Consider the following 20225-nt stretch of genomic DNA (forward strand, 5'->3'; position numbering starts at 1 on the left):
CCCCCCCCAAACCAAAACATTAAAAAAACAGGAACATATAGCATTTGAATTTTTTAATATTCTGTAATGTTGCAGCAGAAGAGATTCATCTCAGTAGTTTTTCACTGCTGCTTATGTAAAACCCATCACTGTAACTTTATTGTTTCTTAAAACAGGCTGACTCATTGTGAAAAAGACATGACTGTTTTTTTTCCCCTGAAGTTGACCAACCCCCTAAACTTCAGCACACGCTGGTGCCAGAAGTAAATGTCAAAAACAAAGAGTCCATCGGGATAAGTTAGATGATTGTGGTCAGCCTTTATTTTTGGTCAGGCCTGTCTGATCGCCAGCTTTTTGAATTTCTAATAAGACTAGAGGGCTACCAGGTGACTGACACAAGTGCTCTAGTGGCTCTTTATCTGTCAGTCAGCAGTCGTGGCCTTGGACTGTAGCAGCAGAGGCAGCAGATGCTTTGGCAATTACACTCCTGATGATTTTACAGAAGAAGGAAATCACACAGAGAAGCACGTTTTTCAATTCCAGGAGGTTTTTAAGTCCTTCCTGGTCCATCGTCTTTGCTTTTGCATCCCCACTTTCTCTTTCAGTCTTCAGTCTTCCTCTTTCTCTCCTTTCCTTTTGGGTTACATTGAACACTCCAAACTAAGGTATATGAAGTGGCTGACAGTAAAGATGATCAGCCATGACCCAGAGATTGGAACAACATTTGTGTTAAAAATGTAAAGAAAAATAACTTACTTTCTTCTTTCTGTAAACCAAAAACACTGTCATACAAAAAAACCCCTCAACTAGCTGGTGCTCTATTTTGTCGTGACATGAGTCGTATGATTGGTGCGAAACAGAGTCTTTGCTATTGTCTATACTACGACCATGGTATTTGGTTGGTGTTTGTTATACTTGTTGTGATGGTGATATAAAAGTTCTGCAGATTGAAGTTGTGCGGTGCACAACTGATACTCTCATGTTTGTCCTGTTATTTTTTGTGTTTGCAAGGATTAAGAAAATTCCCTGCGTGGAAGATCCAAACCCTCAGATGTTAATTTATCTGCGGTTCATTTTTATAATTTAACAGTAAAGCTGATCAAGAAAGATTTCAACGTTAATGATTAGTACTGGCTCACATCTTAAAAAAAACGAGTCTTGGGTGGATTGTACTGTTGTAGGACTGAATAAAGGCGAGTGTCATTGGCAAACATCTCCTGTGTAGTTTATGCTGCTTCTAAATCAGAAGGGTGGGGTTTCATATCTAATTACTAATTATATCTAATAACCATTGCTGGAAAGTTTTATCAAGCGAATGAAAGTGTTTGAATATCTATTTACTCTTACACTTTTGTGCAATTAACAGCAAAGCTTGCTGTTTGTGGATTGTCATGCAACATAGGCCCCACCCCTCTGGCACGCCCAACAGGTTAAAACAAACAAAAAGAATTTATTTGCACTACCTTTTGATGAAACTCTGCTGTTGATGTTGCACAAATCGTTCCCAGGTGCTCTCTATTTATTTGCTGTTTTTTTTAATCTGCTGATTTTTAATACAGATTGCTTCCAGGGCCACTTTAGTACAACACGGCAAGTTTCGTATTGAACTTGCTTTGCAAGTCTGTCTGTCCAAGGATGGGGGGAAAAAAAGGAAATGTGTTGAAGTGTTTGTGGCAAGAGAAAAGTCCTCTTGTGCTGTCCATGAACCTTTCTGAGAGCATTTTGATGAACCGCTGAAAGTGGCAAATGATGCTCATACTGACAAAATAGAACCACATGCTACTGTGCATGTGTACTTTGGCTATAGGACAGTGTCGACACACATTCATACTCAGACGCACATATGCATCCTTGGGCATACAACGCGTTTATCAAAACATGCAGGGAGTGCTGTCATAACTTCACTGCTCTATTTGGCTCAGACCTTAAGCAAAGAATTTGCTTTAGTTCAATACTTTGAAGTTGAATTTACTTTAGTGTAAAAAACTAATTACAAACTATAATAATAAAACAAATAAAGTGGAAACAAATTTACATAGTAATTAGGTCTATTTTGAAGAAATAGAGACATGGATAGGAAAAAGGTCTGTAGGATAGACAGTGAAAAAACATGGATGTAGCCACTGTGACATGAAAGCTTGAGATGAGCATTTTTGTCTTTTGGTGTTTTGAAACCAGTTGTGACAAGCCAGGGGGGTGGGACAGTTAAAATCCATGCTCATTGGCTAACGTTCAGTGAACTGGATAATCCTCGTTTCTGACACTTAGAATGACCAGAATTAAAATGGACTTAAAGTTTTATCCATATGACCCAAAGCTTTATCCATCTTTTATATCATCTATGGTTTGTAGCCTGTTTTGTAAATCATGATCTGATTGGTTAAAGGAATATACAAGAAAAACAAACAAACAAGAAAAACTTGCATAAGTACTTTTTAAAATAACTGGGTCATTTCCATAATGGAGAAAGTGTAAAAACTGTCCAAACTGAAGCAACAGAAGCTCAGATGTGTTGAGCTTAAGTTGATGATTTGGGTCAAGTTTAAAAAATAAGGGAAACTATATTTCCCGCAGTAGTGTATCCTTATTAACCCCTTTTTAACACTCACATCAGCTGATGTAAAGATGGCACAGTGTCCCTTTAAATGTTCATTTATATTTGAGGTCATTTTGCTCTTGTATTCTGACCATAGTTATGGTTTATGTTGCACATTAGTTTTTTGTTTCTTATTTTTAAAAAAAAGATAATTTACAGCACGACACAGTAAATTCCACTGAGATGTCATTTCCGTGCATACGTGGTCATGACTTATTAAATGTGAAATCTGAGTCTACATTTTTGGTGACTCCGGGTCTGATCTGTTCCACTCTGCTCGTAATTTGCCCTCGGTGCTGTTCACGCTGATTAAGAACAGAACTCCTTTTTGAAAATTACTGTCAGTTATAGTTTCACTCTTAACAGCATATATCACAGTTTCCTTGGAAGCCAATCAGGACTTGCCTTTTCAGGAATCTGTAGTTTTTTGCTGCATAGCCAGTGTCACTCTATTTTCCCTCTCCTGGCCACACAACCTGAGAGAGATTAATAACCTCTTTAAAGTTAAAGAACAAAAAAAAGAAGAAGAAGAAGAAGAAAGAAACAGCTGCAAATAAACCCAGGGAGGCTGGATTCTGGGTTCATGTTTACATTGCTTTTATGATTTGGTTCTTTCCTGCTCCTCCCATCTGCAGAAGCGTCACTCTGTTCTAAATGCAGGCTGGGTAACCTCCACTTTTACCACTCGTAGTGGTTTGGAGTAATGGGGCGTGGAAGCAGGGTTCGGGGTGCGAGGCCTCTGAAATGATCCTGTGGTAAAGTAGTGAGGGCCAGGATGACATGGTCCCACCCACTGAGCCCAGGACTGAATCCAATTGGTCATCAGCCAGCTTGTCTACACAGGGCGTTGCCATGGTTTCTGAGCCGTAAAGAAGTCTTTAATCGAGCTGTTGTCATCATAGGATGGTGGTGACCACTTGGGCTCAAAGTGGAGAGATATAGGCAGCACTAAAGAAAAAAAGAGAGAAAACAAGATATCAACTGTGTGGCTCAGAATAGAAAAGACAGAGCCCTGTCTTCATAACATACACACATAAGGATCATCCCCTTTTTTTAATGTGTGTATTTATTTACATATACAAACAGGCCTGTTTGTATACGGCATGCTATGTTCTGCACATACTGTTGGATTAGCAGAAATGGGGTGTGTGGTGTTCAGCGATGACGAGATGCAGAGGAGTGGCGCTGGCTTGGGTATCGAGCTGACCGAGCTCAGACATCAGGTTTCCTCCACTCGGGCCAACGCATTTTAGATGGCTGGATGGACAGCAGTATCACCTGCTGACATTTACGCTGGACGGTTTCACACACAAGAATACACAAGATATGGTGACTAGTGTTAGCAGCACTGTGTATGTTTACTCTGCTGTGAGCCATCAGGGTCTTCAGGAGCCCCACCTATTGATGGCATCTAACATGAACGGCGTATTTTGAGAGGAACTTAAATTAAATGATTAAACACGGCAAAGAAGTGCTCAGGGCAGTCGCACTGGCTCACAAGCCGGTGTGTGACAAAATGAAACGGCCTTTTGCCTCAGTCCTTCAAGTTGATGGTGCCTGCCACTGCAAGAGGGAAACATGCTGCCTCAGCAAACTGTTTAGTATCATTCTGGAGGAGCTAACGCTGTTTCTCCCCGTTAAATATGGGAAACATACATAGACGGGCCTGTGATGTCACTTGTTATTGCTGGAGGCCCGCTGTAGGAAAAATCTCATTTGCCTTTGTTGAGCGCTGTAGTGAAAAGGAGCTTATGTTGTAAAGATGTTACTGTAGCTGCTGCGCCGCCCGCCACGTCTGTGTGTGTGTGTGTGTGTGTGCGCGCATGCCTGTGTCTTTAACTGTCTCTGCACTACATTGTGCATCTAATGTTTGTTTTTCCTCACATTTGTGCAACTTTGACCAGACAATGGTTTCTGTACCTGTTTGTTTATGGCCCAAACAAAAGAAGTTAAGAGGCGGCCCTTTGTGCAGGAGATTTATGCATGACAGTGGCTATTGTAGTTTTCATAAATGATTACACGTTTCCTCTGCCTGCCTGTCTTTGATTTTTCATGTGCTTTGTGAACATGCTTCACCACCCTTTGTGCCAGAGAATAAGATCTAACTTAGGGACGGTGACGATGGAGTGAGTCATGCCGCTGAGAGAATGAAATATTCAGCAAAATCTTATGGAACATAACGGTTACATGTTGGGATAATGATTTGTCAGAGGTCGCATCAAGTTGCTAAAGTTCCACCTCTAAAGTTCCTTCTGACGCCCACAAGATGTTCCTGGGACGGTGCAACCCAAATGCAAATGTGTGCACGTGTGTTAACCCGTGATTATTTTTTTTAGGCTGAAAAGGAAATTTTATGATTAAGGGAGGTAAACTGAAAGGTCAAAAAAATTTACAGAACTGTGGAGAAATAAAGTAAAAAAAAGACTTGGTCCTTTATAAATGTTGACATCATGGTTTAGAATTCTGTAAAATAAAATGTGTGCATTAATTCTTCCCCAAAAAAAAGAAAAAAGAAAGAAACATTTTACCACAAAGTAGCACTCGGGAGGAGTGTGAGATGGTGTTTTTCTTTTTGTTCTGGTGATGAGATAAACTGTGTGTTTGAAGCGGACGTATGGAGAAAAGACAACTGGAATAAAACGGTTGATATTTATTGCCACCGCAGTTATTCCCGTTGTTTTTTCTACCAATCCTGACGACCACCTCCTCCATCTCAACAAGTCTCCCCTCACATTCAGCTTCTTCGTGTTTTACGGAGCAGCAGATTTGTGTGCTGTCCTCTAAATCATTTCCCTCTCTAGCAGATTGCTCCCCACTGGAATATTGGCCTGACAGCCCTTTTTTCCCCCCCCTCCTTCTACTTCCCCAGTGGACTCATTTACATTTATGCACGCAGCAATTAATTACAGACTGGCGCTGGCCTTGTAAATTAGAGGGAGCTGAGGTCGCCCTCATTAATTGCCCCTGACAGTTAAAGCCTTGTTTGGGTCGTGACAAGGTTGACTTTAGGCCGGGACACTGGAAGCTTTGCAAAGACTGGCGTGTCTTCATACATCTGATATCATTTTGGGGTAAATTAACATGTTTCTTGATGACTATGTTATTGTGTTCTAGTTTTTTTTTCTGTTCTCTTGGACACAGAAGCATTTTGCAGTCTCTATGTTCTTGGCATCCAGAGGTCACCATTCCAGGCTTTGTGTTTTGTCTTCAGAGTAATGCCTTGTGTATTCTGGGGGTCTTTCATCCAAATGCTTGCGTATGGAAGTTTTCTATAGGCCCAGGAGTCAGGCAGGCAACTTCTCACGGTTTTGGCCTTTTCATGCGAAGACGCTCCAACTTTTTCCAGCTCCTTCCTTCACAAGGCCCTCCTTTCTTCTCTGTCACGCAGCGATGTGTTTGTGCATACCTCACCAGCTCGACAAAAGAAGGGAGAGATCCTATTCACTTTTGCCTTTGACATTCACCTCTTGTTTTTACAGTCTTTCCAAGGCGCGCTGTTTGCACAGTGGAACAGGCTTTGTCTTGAAGAAGCGGGACAATGGTGAACACCATAATGTAATCTCCTAAGGGTAGTGAGCAGAGGGGTGAGGTTTAGACATATGTGCCGGCGCTTGCCCCTACCGTCCTCTGTCTCCCTCCCACCTTTAACTTTAGCAATATTTCATGTTAACAGCGACTTGGGAGAGAAATGCGTGTTGTCACTTAAGCTTCTGTAATGTTCGCCCAGGTATTCGATGAAGGGAACACAAAGGCTTTTCACTCATGCAAACATCCCCTTCCCTTGTTGCACCTTTAAAAAAAATAAAATAAAATTCTGTAGCAGTTTGCCCACCCACGTGCAACTCTTCAATCCTTTCTTCTCCTGCTGACATAATAAGGAAACATTATCCATTCCTTGACTTAACTAAGTATTTTAGCAGTCTAAAACCAGCCACAGAAGAGCTGCTGGATGCAAATGTCGACCTCTAAAAGTCAAAGTCCTGTGCTTTGGTCGCCCACCCATCACCATATAATTCCTATGAGGTGGAAGAATTCTAAAAGTCTTTGTAAATTAAAAAAAAAATAAAAATAATATATATATATATATATATATATATGTATATATATATATATATATATATACATATTCACTTTATTGCTTGAATATCTAGGTGTGTATAGTTTAGCGAAAGGCAGGAATAGCAGCACATTGTTTCGCTTTAGGACTTGTTGTACAAGCTACGTTGTTTCATTTAGGATGTCACGCTTCAAGGACAGAGTAAAGACAGCAGCAGTATTCATAAAAAATTAAATTCATAGAACAAATAACTTGTGTAAAAGTTTTTTTTGTCAAACTAATATTTGTAAACTCTGGCCAGTGAATCATACAACCTCAGAAACACTGTCTATATGTCTGTCACAGTTTCATAGTGCGCAGATTTAAGAGTTCAGTGCTAATAGTTGCACACAGCAGGTTTCCCTTCTTACGCACCCAGAGTGAAAATACTAAAAAAATAATCTCTTAAACATTACAAGGCCTGGATGACATGGCCAGTGGCCCTCAGAGAGGCAGTGTGCGCTATAAGCTCATCATTTATGGGTCAAGTGAGCCTCATTTTGGTTTAATTGCCCATATGATTAGCTGGAACCATGCACTGTTTCCTACGGTGCAGACATGGAAGTGGCAGCACAGAGCCTCATGCAGGGCCACGCTCATTGAGAGCGCTTCCGCCTAATAGAGTTCCATTGTTCTTTCTCCAGTGTGTCCACGATTGCACAAGTGGCATTGACAGCTGCAACAAGACAACATTTGGGACTGCGCATATTTTGTTGCGTGAATGCGTGCATTCATTGTGCAGGTGCTGGCCTCGCTGTGAACATAACACAGGGTATCTTCTTGTCGTGCACGGTATTGCTCACCTCTTTAAAAAAAAAAAAGTTCCCTAATGCAATGATGTCACAGCTTTGGTTTTTGTCTTTTGTCTCAGGCCTTTTGTTTTGCTGCTTTCAGTATCTATTCCAAATATCAGACACTTTGTTTCCCCTGCAGCTGGCTCAACTGTAGGGTGACATGTGCCATTTTACAGCTGTTGGACAGTGGGCCAAAAAGGTAGCTGTTACTTCCTGCAGTTGTCAGGAGAAGCCTGTAATGGCTCTATAGCCTGGATCTCCTATGTCAGGTCCTCCCCGAGAAGAGGATCTGACATAGTGGTGAAGAGCAGCAACTGAGCATGAGTGTGGAAGCACAACATATTAAAGGAAAAAATAAAAGCAGCCAGTGTGTGTCACCTGGTCTATAAACGTCCATTTGAGTGCTCACTGCTTCCAGCGAAGAACTTGGTAAATAATTCCTGCATTAATTTACTTCAGATGACTAGCTCTCTTTTTGTTCTTTTATATTTCAGGCTCTACAGTACACACATTTATAACAGTTCCGTTGGTATAAACACTGTTTACACATTGCATATGCACATGTGGACATGTGCAGAAATCCTGCAGAAAACACGCACACCAGCATAAGCGAGTGGGTCCTTGCACACAGGATTTTTGCTGAGTCTGTGTATGTTTTGCGGCAGTGCTCCTCTACTGGACAGCCAGCTGTCTCTCCGATTACCCAGCATCCTCCAGGTGTCAGATCTGCCATCTGCAGATGAGTGGCAGGGTGTGTGGAGCAGAGGAATGACGGGGGAAAAGAGGGAGCGAGAGCGAGAGGGGGGGTTAAAAAGAAAGAGAGGAAACAGAATAACTGGCTCTGCAGACATCTGGAACGTGTTCAGACGGGTCAGCGAGAGCTGCGGAGTGTGAATGCTGCTCAGGGGAATCCAACTCGCAGTCACTTGATTGAGAAAGTGGCTTTTTGAGTCAATGGTTCCTCAAGGCAAAGACAGAGAGAGAGACAAAGAGAGTTGCATCTTACAGAAATGTTTGGAGGGATGTTTCACCAAAATGTGTTTTTACCCATTATTTGTTATCGGTTTTATTATCAGAACTTCTTTGATTTTCTCCGTTCAGAATAAGATTCAGATTTAATTGTGCCCTGAGAGAAAAATGCTTCTACGAGAGAATCATTTGGCTGATTAAAGACATGAATAAAAGATCATATATGCCCAGTGTTTGCTTTTTTCTTCGTTGTTCTCAATTAGGCTCAAATGGTAGAATCAAAGGGGTGTTTGTATGGCCCCCTTTGTACCACTTAGATGCTGTGTTTGGGTGACTTGATGATGAGCGGCATCAGAAAAATGCTGCTTTGGTGTGTTTAATTGCTTTGTCTGTCTCTGTCTGCACAGACACTCTCTTTAAGAGCCTCCTTATCCTGGTCAGTTCTTTCTTTCATAAATTAGCAACCTTCCTCTCTTAATTATGACTATCTCTCTCTCAACCTGGGGCTCCCTCAGAGTGATGACTCCCTCCATCCTGATCACAGTACCTTCAAAGTGTTGTCATTATTTGTTATTATCCGGTTTAGCAAATGACTGCTTGTGGTTTGCACGTGTGTGTGTGTGTGTGTGTGTGTGTGTGTGAGTGAGGCTATAATAAGGCTGACCCCCGGTTAGCTTCGGGAGTGAGAGTGGTTTGTTTTAAGAATGGTGAACTGTCCACCTGATGAGAGATTTCTTTTCCGTGCTCTCGCTGGAATCGGCTTTTGAAAGAAAATATCAGACATCGCTAACCACATTAAGACAGATTTCAGCCAATTTCTTCTTCTTTTTTTTAAAACTTCAAAGCTGCGTACAAGAATCACGTTGTTTGTCATTTGTTGGGCTTTGCGTGGCTCAGTGTGCGCCGCTGTTTGTGCAGGGGAAAGTGCTGCGAAAGAAATACACTGATCCTCTGTTGGGTCTGCTGTGGACTTGATACAGGAGCTCTGTTCTGTCATGAACATCCGCTACAGAGGGCTCCCAGGTGGGCTGAGAGTGTTCACTGTGCTCCAAGAACAGATCCCAATTCAAATTTTCATAGTTTGTCAAACCATTGCTGGCGTGATGCAAAAAATGTAGCACTGAAAAATATTTCCTGATTTGCATGGCAAGGCTGTCGCCGTGGAGGGTCACATAAAATGTCAGTTTTCATCTCATCATAGATGTTATCTGACAAAACATTCCTTGTTTTTGTCTATTTTGCTCTATTCTAGGTGATGTTCATGAATTTTAAAGTGCATCCTTAAGTGCGAAGAGGGTGTTGGAGCTGAAGCCTCTTATTTCTGTAAGTTTTCCTCATCCACTGACATGACAAGTACTTTCTTGCACTGTAACACCGCCAGCTTCTTTGTGATTTTGTGCCACTGCTTGGCACCTCGGATAACAGCTTCAGTAACAAGGCAGATGATAAGCTGTTGCAGGGAAAACACTATTGTTTTGGCAGAGCAGCACAGAGCGGCTCTCGCTGGTGTTTGAACATGCCAGGTTTTGCACCAGCGGTTGTGTTACCTGAGGTGTGTGTGTGCGTGTGTGTGAATGCTAGCCCATGTTAACAAAACTGTATCCAGCTATTTGCTTGTCAGCCACCTCTCACTCCTCCGTTGCTACAGACAGACTGCTTTTCATTTTGTTTCACAGCAAATGCAGACCTCCACTTCTGGTAGTGTTCTGCCCTGTGTGCCCTCAATAGCCGCTTTCACTTGGGTGAAGAAAGGGGTCTTTTAAAGGCTCCCACAGGCATCACTCCAGGAACCTCTCGCTGCTGGGACCTACAGTGTGCCTTTTAATGGACTTTCTCTCTGTGAGCAATAAAGATTATATCTGGAGTCAAATAGTGCTACAGGTAACACTAGCCTAAATTAATCGGGTGAAGTCGCTGGGGCTGATCTCAGTGTTTTCAGCAGAGACATATGAAATGTACAGATGGGAGAGGTTGAAGAAAAGAGTGATCTGACCATCTGGCTAATCCTCCTGTTTAAGAATACCTATTAAGGCCCTGTCTAGTGCCCCTTGTGTCACTGGTAGGTCAGCCAGTGGCCTCTTTGATCCTCACTAGAATCTCGCTAACAGAGTACATGAAAACTCTTCAGAGTTCTTCTGTGAGCGGTAATCTGTATCCTGCTGGCTTGTAGCATTTTAGTTTTAAATACTTGGTTTATGGCTCATATAAATCATTTTTGGGGTTACATCAGGAAGGACATCCTGCGTAGAAATCTGCCAAATCAAACTTGCGGAGCTGCCTGCTGTGGCGACTCCTTGCGAATAAGGAAGCAGCTGAAAGTAACATTTTTATAATTCATCTTTTATCACAAACTAGAACTGCCATTTGCTACCTGCGTATGGGACTAGTGCAAGAGGTCACAAGATAAATAAGCCAGGTTACGGATGGAAAGAAGGATAGAGAGAAAGATGGAAAGAAAGATGAAGAGAAAAGAAAGTGGTTAAGAAGATGGATGGATTGATTACTGAGTGTACTTACCCCTTCATCCCTCCAAAGTACCAGTAAAAATCAAAGAAGAAAGAACCACTTTGGTTAAACTAAAAAGAATTATCAATCTAGAGCAATTTAGGGAGCAATATTGTGGATCTGTGGAATCCTTTCACAGATTTTTTTTATCATAGATAAAAGCACTGGAGTAAGGAACTGTATAAAGACTGGAAAAAAACCCAGGTGACTTAGGCTCGCTTATAATTCTATCAAACATCCTTAATTTCATCAGCTGATTTGCAAACTCAGAATCAAATTATTGTGTCTTTTAACATGCAATTGCTTTTCAAATCCAATAACATACCGGTAAGATGACAAGTGGACCCTCGTAACAAAATCACAGTCTTTATTGGGTACCAATCCTGTCGTGACAGCGATGATTTATGGCATCTTTGTTTCACAGGACTTTGGAAGGAAGAGGATGTTGTGTGCTTGAGTTACAAAAATTGAAGCCTTAACTTGCTATAAATATCCAGCGAGTGATCAGAAGAGCAGTTCTGTGTCTGTGGCGTCACTGGGCAGTGCTCCAAATGTGAAACAGGATAATGTCGATTATCGCGTGTTCACATTTAGCGTGTGGAAAACTACATTTTTCTTCTTCGTTTTTCTGTGAATCCAGAATGTTTTAATCTTCCATGAGGAAATTAGGATCAGAGCTTATATGTAAATAAACTGACACAACATGTCCACAGCACGGGATTTCAAGCTGTAGGCGATATTAGTGTTGTCTTCTGAAAATCTCAATCAGAGCTGTAATGAGCAGTAAGGAAGAGTTCAGGAAAATAATTCAACCACTTTATGCAAAAAGATAGCCCTGTGTTCAGAGCTCTGTTGTTACACATAGCTGCTGTAATAGAAGTCATTTGCAAAGAGTTAGACAAGTTACCAGACAGCAAGCAGCTGTTGAGATGATTCGTAGTAAGCAAATGAGCTAATAAGCTAATGAACCCACTGAGGTTACCTGTTTGGCCTCCCCCAGGAAAATGTCCTTATCTGCTCCACGACATTTGACTTTAGCTTTGTGTGAGAACTCGGCTGCATTACTGCTAATGGGCAGCATCTAACAACATTTAGTGTTGCTTAGTTAACATTACGCAGTTAACCTCACGTTAATCTTATGTTAGCAGAACTCTGTTGTGTCCTCTTCAAGTTGGACAGTTAGTTTACTGTTCTGATTTATCCTCACATATGACTTTCCTGTGGTGGACAGGATACCTTGAAAGGACGTTTTCTGGGATGGGAAAAGAGAAGTGAACTGCTAGAGTACATATGCGCGAGTGTTATGTATGTTGTTGTTTCCTATATGTGTTTGTGCTCGCATGTGCGTTGGTGTTTTGCACACTCATGCCTCATCAACATCCCATCAGAGGCCCATCTGGTTTTCTTTGAAGCGGCTCATGGAGCTGCAGCAGCCCTGGCTTTAAGGCAGGGCCAAGCCAGCAGCAGTTCCTCCCCACTTACACATAAGTCCATGGTGCGAGGCCCTCTGCCAGTAACATTATAGACCGACCCTTGTGGCTACTTCCCAAACCACCCAAGCTCATACCCCACTTTCTCTCTTCTATTGCCCTTGAAATGGGGCCTGCTCTAAATATTATCTCCCCCTGTGCTTTATCCCTCCGTTTATCCCTAAGTCTGCAGAGAGAAGAAAGGAGCCGTGGGGCTTAGTCACTTTTTCCCTTCTCTTCTCCTCTCTCCAAAACCACAGGCAGCGGCAGCGGCTTCCTGGAGATGAGCGCTTTTGTCTGTTGTGTGACCGCTGTGGCTTTAGGCAGATCCTCCTCTGATGAGGTAATGCGCAAGCTGGATGATCAGGCAGAGGGAGAAAGCAGGGAGGTGTAGGAGAGGGACCTCAGTTTGGATCTATATTTTAACCTTTGATTTATCGAGCTGGTTCTTACATCCACATCCTGCTTCACATGGAAGCCACGGCACACACACAGTGGGCCAGTGTCACCAGTTATCAACTAGTGACTGCTAATCAGCTTCACTAAAGCTAGATGCTAGATAAAGCAAGTTAAATGAGGTTGTTGCCAATAGAAGACCAACTGATTTTCTCTTGTGATCTTGTTTTGAGTTTTTGTCTATGTAGAACCGTAAAGGAACAGAGAGGAAACAAATGGAGTGAGCAGTGTGGTTCCCAACAAAGTTCATGAGTGAAAATGAAACTGGGAACGTTGGGAACTTTTTAGATGAAATAAGAGGTCGCACAGCAATAACAGTAGACAGTGTTGGCAGTTGGGTAGGATGTTGGCAGGATGGTGGGGGATCATAACCCCTAAGCTTGTTCTTCTTAGCTATTAGTGAATACATAACAAATTTGTCCAAAAAAACAAACACTCCAGTTGTGCATCTCCCATACAGTAATAACTAAACATCAAGCCAGCAGACGTAAAGCAAAGTGTTTGTTATATGCGTGGCCTTAAATGTGTTACATAGCACTTACAGGCTATGTAACACATTCCTGATGGGAATGTGAAAACAGATGCACAGTAGTCATGTTTGGATCACAGTTACGGAACAGTCTTCATAACTGATGAAGAGCTGTCTTCGTCATTTTTCATAATCAAATGGGGAGAAATGAATTACTCTGGTATTTCTAATTTTCTGTTAACGTGTGACAATTAATTTTTCATGCAACACTTCCTCGTTGTATAAAGCTTTGGTTAAAAGAAAATCCTGCCTGGTGACTTTAATCCTTGGATCAGAGACACAGTTGGCAAAGTTGAACTGCAGACTACTGATGAGTGGCGAGAGCGTCTGTGAAAAAAGCTTTAGCACACGGGAATATTTCTTGCATTTCCTCTGCTATTGGCTCCATTAGTAATCAGTAACTCTTTATCATTTTGGGAGTTTGTTTCTGCAGTTGCAGCAAAAAATATTCCTAAATATTTGTTGCTGCAAAAGTTACACAATCATTTTGCATCAATATACAGAAAGATTTCAATATTTGCAGATATCCAAATCTTGTCTTGAACTGTTGTGAAATGAAGCAGCTCTTTCATTATTCCCATTATTCACTTTGTGTTTCAGCTGCTACTTAAGAATTTCTTCATAGATTAAAAAAGGTGTCAAAGGTTTTGTGTAATTTTTATGTGCAAATTTCCACTAAAAAAAAAAAAAAAATGGACAGGAACCCTGCTCATTGTTATTTGCATATGTGTCTGTACTGTAAGTGTTTCCAATGCATTTTTGCCCATTTTCTATCTTTTTTTTTTTGGTAACTGCTGCTACACTCAGACCTCAGGCCTCCTGTTAAGGAGTGCTAGCAAACTCACTGACATTAAGAATGATTGCTTCCTGTTTTACCTGCCATGGGTCGTGGAGGTCTGAGGCCAGGGTCAGCCTCTCTGTTGTGGTTTTTGCTGGAGATGTCACCGGGTCCTTAGATCACAGTGATCCAGCGTATTATTCTCTCCAGACAATATGCTTCTATACCTCTCTACCTCTTTGCATTCTTGAACATGCCGTAGCTGGAATGAGGTTTTTTTTTTCAGCTGTTTGGTTTCCTTCAACACTTCATTAAAAACAGTGGGTTTTAAATACCTTGTGTTTGAATGTTGTGTTGACTGTGTAGGTGGAAAGAAGGAAGGTCAAAAAGCAAACAGCACATCTGCAACAATGGCTCTCCCGCAGTGCTAACACTTGCCGTTAAGAGACTTGACTCAGCTTTATATTTGCGATCAAAATTAAAGCGACCCTGAATACAGTTCACTGCAGCATCACGCAACAGCATAGCAGCCTCATAATTACAGTATTCTCATTAAAGTAAAATCCTGCATCTCATTTGAAAGCTGCCATCAGCTAAAATTAACTTGCCCTAATGGCTGCTGATTGCATTCCTGCAGTGGCCAACCCCCTCCTCCAAATTTAGTGATCTGATCATTTAAGTACATGCTAGCATAATTGAGGTCTCTTCCTTGATTAGATTTGCGCCAGCTTTTAACAAAGCCTGCTCGAACTTAATCCAATGAGCCCCATTGTAGCAGGAGAGGATGGATGACATCGCTCCTGGTTAGCGTCAACATCAACCGTGCTGTCGAGCAATTAGAGGCCACGCTGATAAAGTAGCTGGACGACTATAGCTAATGATACAAATGTTCTCAAAGCTCGTGAGACAACAAGCTGACAACTGAGCCACGTCTCATAATCCATTCATCTGACTTTGTACACAGAAAGTTTTCAGAAAGGACTTTGAAATGAGAATTTAAGTTCAAGGAGTCGCTTCGGTTTTACAAATAACAAGCTTGTTATTCATATTGTATTAGGCATGCAGTAGTAAGACAGTACCTTTCACTGTAATAAAAGAGTCCTTGGAGTAAATTTGAATGTTTATTTAGTACCAAAGGAAGGCTTACACTGACTGGAGCTGTCACAGTCAAACAGTTTCAGTGGTTTAAAGCATGTATATGAGTTTTACCCAGCTACACAACATCCCTGTGCTGCAGGCCTGACCCACTGGGACTGAAACAAGCAGTTCAGCGGGGCATAGATGCGCTGTCTTTGGCTACATCTTCCGATGACACCTGCCTGCCCATAATCACAGTTAGAGACTAAACCGCCTCCTGACCTGTGGCTGTGTCACACGTTAAATCCTCTAATCTTCTCCTTTGTTCTCTGTCACCCTCGATTAGTTATGCAGCAAGAGTCAGCGAGAAGAAAGTATGTGCTGAGTTTCCAAGTACATGCCTGTGCTCAGATTAGTAACCATTAAATGCTGTATGCATTTATGAGTCTTAGGAGCTTAACTACTCACTTATTGTAACAATAAGTGAGTAGTTGGTGTTGAAATAATTAATTGACAGAAATTGTTTTTTTAAACCAAAGGGCCTCAAAATACACAGGTTCCATCTAACGTTGTAAACTTGATGGTGAGAAATTATGATTGGCTTATGTTACAGTTTTTATATTTTGAAAACAACAATAATAGTTAGCATTTTAATCAAGAAAAAAAGTTAGAAACTGACTCAACCAAAATGCTACAAATGCTCCATAAAATTAAAGACTTCCATGAGTTACTCCATCACACACATTCACCTGACATAGATTTGTAGCTGATGTTTAGCTTCATTTTATCCTGCAGGCGAGTATATGCAGTTAGGCTATGTCCGACTGATCTTATGATATAAGCGTCTTTTTAAGTACTGTGAGGGTTTTGAGGGAATCAAGACTTTCTTTATTGCTTCTTCCCATCTATTCTGCGTCTGTTAACCCTCTTCTATTCTTAACAATAGGATTTCACTATAAGTAGGTCTGAACAAGTTGAAGCTCACCTGTTCAAGCTGTAACTAATCATAGGACTATCTCGGCCTATAAGGTGACACGGGATGAGCAGGCATGCTGGTATGTAAGGAGGAACAAGAAATAACACAAGTGATTTTGGATAGCAGCCCAAGTTTGTGAAAGGCTGTTTTCGAAATCAAAAGTTGTTTGATTAGCAGTTTCAGGATGTTTTCGCAATGCTTTTCTGATGTACTTTACTAAGTTTAGGCATTCAGCACAGGCAGACGAAGCATAGCAGGCCGGAACATTTAAATTTAAATAACTCAGAGTATGTACGCCACCTTATCGAGGTTTGTGTTTTCAGGCAATTGACAAACGCTGACACACAATGCGATAATTTACGGGGAAAACAATGCTGTATTATGTATACCAGGGACACTTAAGACTGAAGTAACTGGGAAATGAATGCAGGCCAAATTTATGTGCTTGTGTTTAAGAGGGCGAGCAGCTCTAGAGCATGTTTGTTAAAGCCTTTGGATAAGGCTCCAAAATGCTTGGCTCCTTTTCAAATGCCGGTTTGCTTGCTGATAATAGAGACAGATTTTTGATGCTGCTGCCAGTTTGTTGTTATATAAAAAAGATACACGCTCAGATATGCAGGAAAAAAGCGTGCCACACAGGCGTCGCTGAGGAAAAATACACAAATCCAAATGATTTATCGCCTGGATGCTATTAATTTAACCTATGGAGTCTTACTCAATAATTAATGTCTATTGGCATATGACCCTATATGCCATACAGTAAACAGCATGTCTCATAACTATGTATGAGATTTTTAGTTAGCTAATATATGGCTGAAAGGCTCAGAGACAAGCCCTGGGTCTTAATAAATCAGCCATATCTAATGAAGCCCCTAATTGTGATTTACAGCCTGCATGCCCAGTGCTGTGATGGAGAGTAAAACAGCTGTACAGAGAGAGAGAACGAGCGTACAGAGGACGAGAATCATCCAGTGGCACCAGGCAGAAAAGAAACTCTGCCGTATTAAAAACATTGCTCCCTTCCAGCAACTGTGAAATTCTTGCGCGGGTCCCATGAGACCTTTGTCCAGATATGTTACTTAATGCGATAAAAATCAAGCAGCTGGACGAGTAACCGTCGCACTCCAGTCCAACCACGAACAGAGAGCGCAGGAGAGGGATATTTACACACTCGCATAAAGCGCTCCACCCAATCCAAGTTCTTTTTGTAAATTATTTTGATTCATTGCCCGTGGTTATTTTGCTTTCCAGTGGAAGACGTGCTATAGCTCCTTCTTCTTCTCTGTTTCTTACTGCTATACTTGCCTTTTCCTGTCCATTCCAAACTAACTGAAAACATGCCTCGTGTTGCTTGTGTGCCTGAATGTTCATATCATCCACTAGCCCTTCAGATAAACAAATGTAAGATGGATTTCATTATATTATGCACAATTGATAGACTGTCCACGGCTGACATCAGTCTTTTTGCAACGACTAACTCCACCTTAGTATTAAATATTTGCCCTGTTTCAAGGACTTAAGTCATTGTGAACATCGGCTGCTGTGATTGGCCAGATTAACAACCTAGTTTGAAGTTAGGCCTTGTGCGCCATGAACAATGTGTATTCTCTGCAAGGTAGGACAATGGATACTTTGTGTGGTTTAAAGAGGCTCTGATCTTGGAGCACACACGCACACCTCTCGACACCCAAGGCTGTGGCTGTGTATAGTTGTATATGTGTTTTTACATACTTCATATAAAAAATCCACCGTGACCTATTCAGTTTTTTACTGCCTGTTTTCTAAACCAGCTACAGGGCTGTCTCTTCAGTATTTCATTTCTCTCTGCTACAGTATACACGTGTTTATTGGCTCATCCAAGGTATCAAATATTAACTATCACTTCATGCATAACTATCATTTAAATCATTTCCCACACACACAATACACACATTGAAATATATATATTTTTTATATATATATGTATCACCAATAATTTCCCTACTTGACCTCTACAGTTCCTGTTAAGTTTTGATTGTTCAATTTAACCATGAGGTTTTGCATATGTAGACAAAGTAGCCTTTCTTATGAAAAAACAGATGGCAAGCAAGTTTGAAAGTAAATTTAGAAAAATTTAGTAATTAAAAAAGTTTGAAAAATTTCCTTTTCTAAAATTTCCCTTTTAATTTAAAAAGTGTTAAAGTAAATAACTGAGGAAATGTTTCTTTGTTATTGCTGCTTTTTATTGTAAAATAAGCCACATTGTAAATTCAGTGTAAAAATGACACAATTGGACAAAGAAAAAAAAGGAAGGAAACATTTAAAATATTCAAAAAACAGCACTGAAAACTTCCCTGTTGGTAAGATTACTTTTATTTAAGATTTTAGATAACCTTTATTAGTCCCACACGTGGGAAATTTGGTACCTGGTACCTTCAGTGTTAATGTGAGGAACACAAATGCACATAGAACAGACATTCCCTGCTGTAAAGGATGAGGAAGACACACAATGTATGCTTTAATCGGAAGAGTCATAATATTAACTTCACTTTAGGAAAATGTAAAGCTTTTATATTCTTGGATTTGCAGTTTCAGTTACATGCATCTATGAGCATCTGATACGTTAAAAATGCAATCACATTCCCACCATCTTTGCTTTTTTACTCCTTGCATGTTGCGTACATGTTAGCCATTACCAAAATGAGTTGAAATAAAACCCCATGTTCTTAGCAAAGATGACTTGGCAGGGCCATCTGTACACATTATGCATTTAAAATGGTTAATAATTGAATAAAACTATGTTTTTATTGACTGACTGAAAGTAGCATGCGTCTGAATAATGCATTCATTTCATGCTAACAAATCGTCAAAGCTCTTTCTCAGATAGGGAACAAAGCTCATTGTCAGCGGATAGAGAGGCAACTGGGATTACAATGGGGACATGCAGTGAAACGACTTGTCAGTCCTAATCTAGGATTAGCAGGCTTTCGCGCCTCCCGGGTGCTCTAAAAGCCACCTGTTTGGACGCTCCTGCAGATGATGTGACACACTAGAGCTGCTTGTTTGATTCTAATTCTTTTGTTTGCATCAAAGTTTTAAAGGATTTTGGTTTTCCCTTACAATGGCACGATCTAAGCATTTAAAGCATTGGAAGCATTTAAAAAAATACTATTGGTGAAAATCTGCTCAAATGGATTTTGTCACTAATTGAGATCGTCCGGTCCTTTTTCAGAGCACTGTATCTGGGTATTAGCGCTGATTATGTCTTTTCACCCTTGTGTTTAAAGTCGCTATGAACATTTACTGTTTTTTAGGATTGCTGTGACTTTTTTTCCTAACGAAGAGCATTTTTCAGCGTTTTTTTTTGGCACTTCATATCAGTGATGTAAAGTGAGAATTCTCTCTTGTTTCTGAGACCTGAATTCTTCGGGACCATTATATCCTCTTAAGTCAACAATTTATGAATTATAACTTTGAACAGGGTAAACCAATGCAGTAAATTAGGACTGAAGAACACTGAACATGTTTGAGCGTGTCTGATGATTGTTCTCAAATTTAGCGAGACCCTCGAGTCCTAAAATTACTTATTAAAGCTTTTTTCTGCTGCTTGCCTCTGGGCTAATGTGATCACTCATGTGTGAGGGCAGCTGTTGTATCGCCACAAGCTTCTGTGATAACTTTGTACTGCCGCTGTCACCCTGAAATATACTTTTGAAACTTAATCCACTGGAAAATGAACCCTATTTGATTGGTTAATCTCCTTGATGTATTTGATTTAGTAAATATATTTGCATTCTTCTGAGATATTTTAACCACACCCAGTTGCATCTGTGCAGAGGGAAACACTTTAATATTGACTCAGTTCTTAAGGATGAGTTCAAGTACAGTTAATGGCTTTCTTCCTTAAAAAGAAAGACTTTATGGTTTTGTCTATATTCTTAAGATAATTGGATTCACCCTTCTTTACAGCTTCTCAGTGACTATATGCGGAGGTCAAAGCATAGCAAGGCTTAAAACTTGTG

The 20225-nt window shown here is 40.8% G+C and overlaps 1 protein-coding gene across 7 annotated transcripts in view; it reads left to right on the top strand.

The window, feature by feature from the left end:
- The window catches only part of LOC116313968 (transcription factor SOX-6-like), a 102085-nt gene that overhangs the window by 6328 nt on the left and 75532 nt on the right, over positions 1-20225 (top strand). For 3 of the 7 annotated variants that reach the window (XM_039615542.1, XM_039615540.1, XM_039615541.1), the window contains exons 2-3: positions 9687-9757; positions 12669-12751. The exons of 2 other annotated variants lie outside the window; for them this stretch is intronic. In XM_039615542.1, coding sequence (XP_039471476.1) covers positions 12747-12751 — 5 coding nt within the window. In that variant the 5' untranslated portion in view covers positions 9687-9757; positions 12669-12746. The remainder of the gene's footprint in view (positions 1-9686; positions 9758-12668; positions 12752-20225) is intronic. 2 more of the 7 variants (XM_031731828.2, XM_039615544.1) reach the window with 1 other exon arrangement.

Source organism: Oreochromis aureus, linkage group 7, assembly GCF_013358895.1.
Source record: "Oreochromis aureus strain Israel breed Guangdong linkage group 7, ZZ_aureus, whole genome shotgun sequence".
NCBI lineage: Eukaryota > Metazoa > Chordata > Actinopteri > Cichliformes > Cichlidae > Oreochromis > Oreochromis aureus.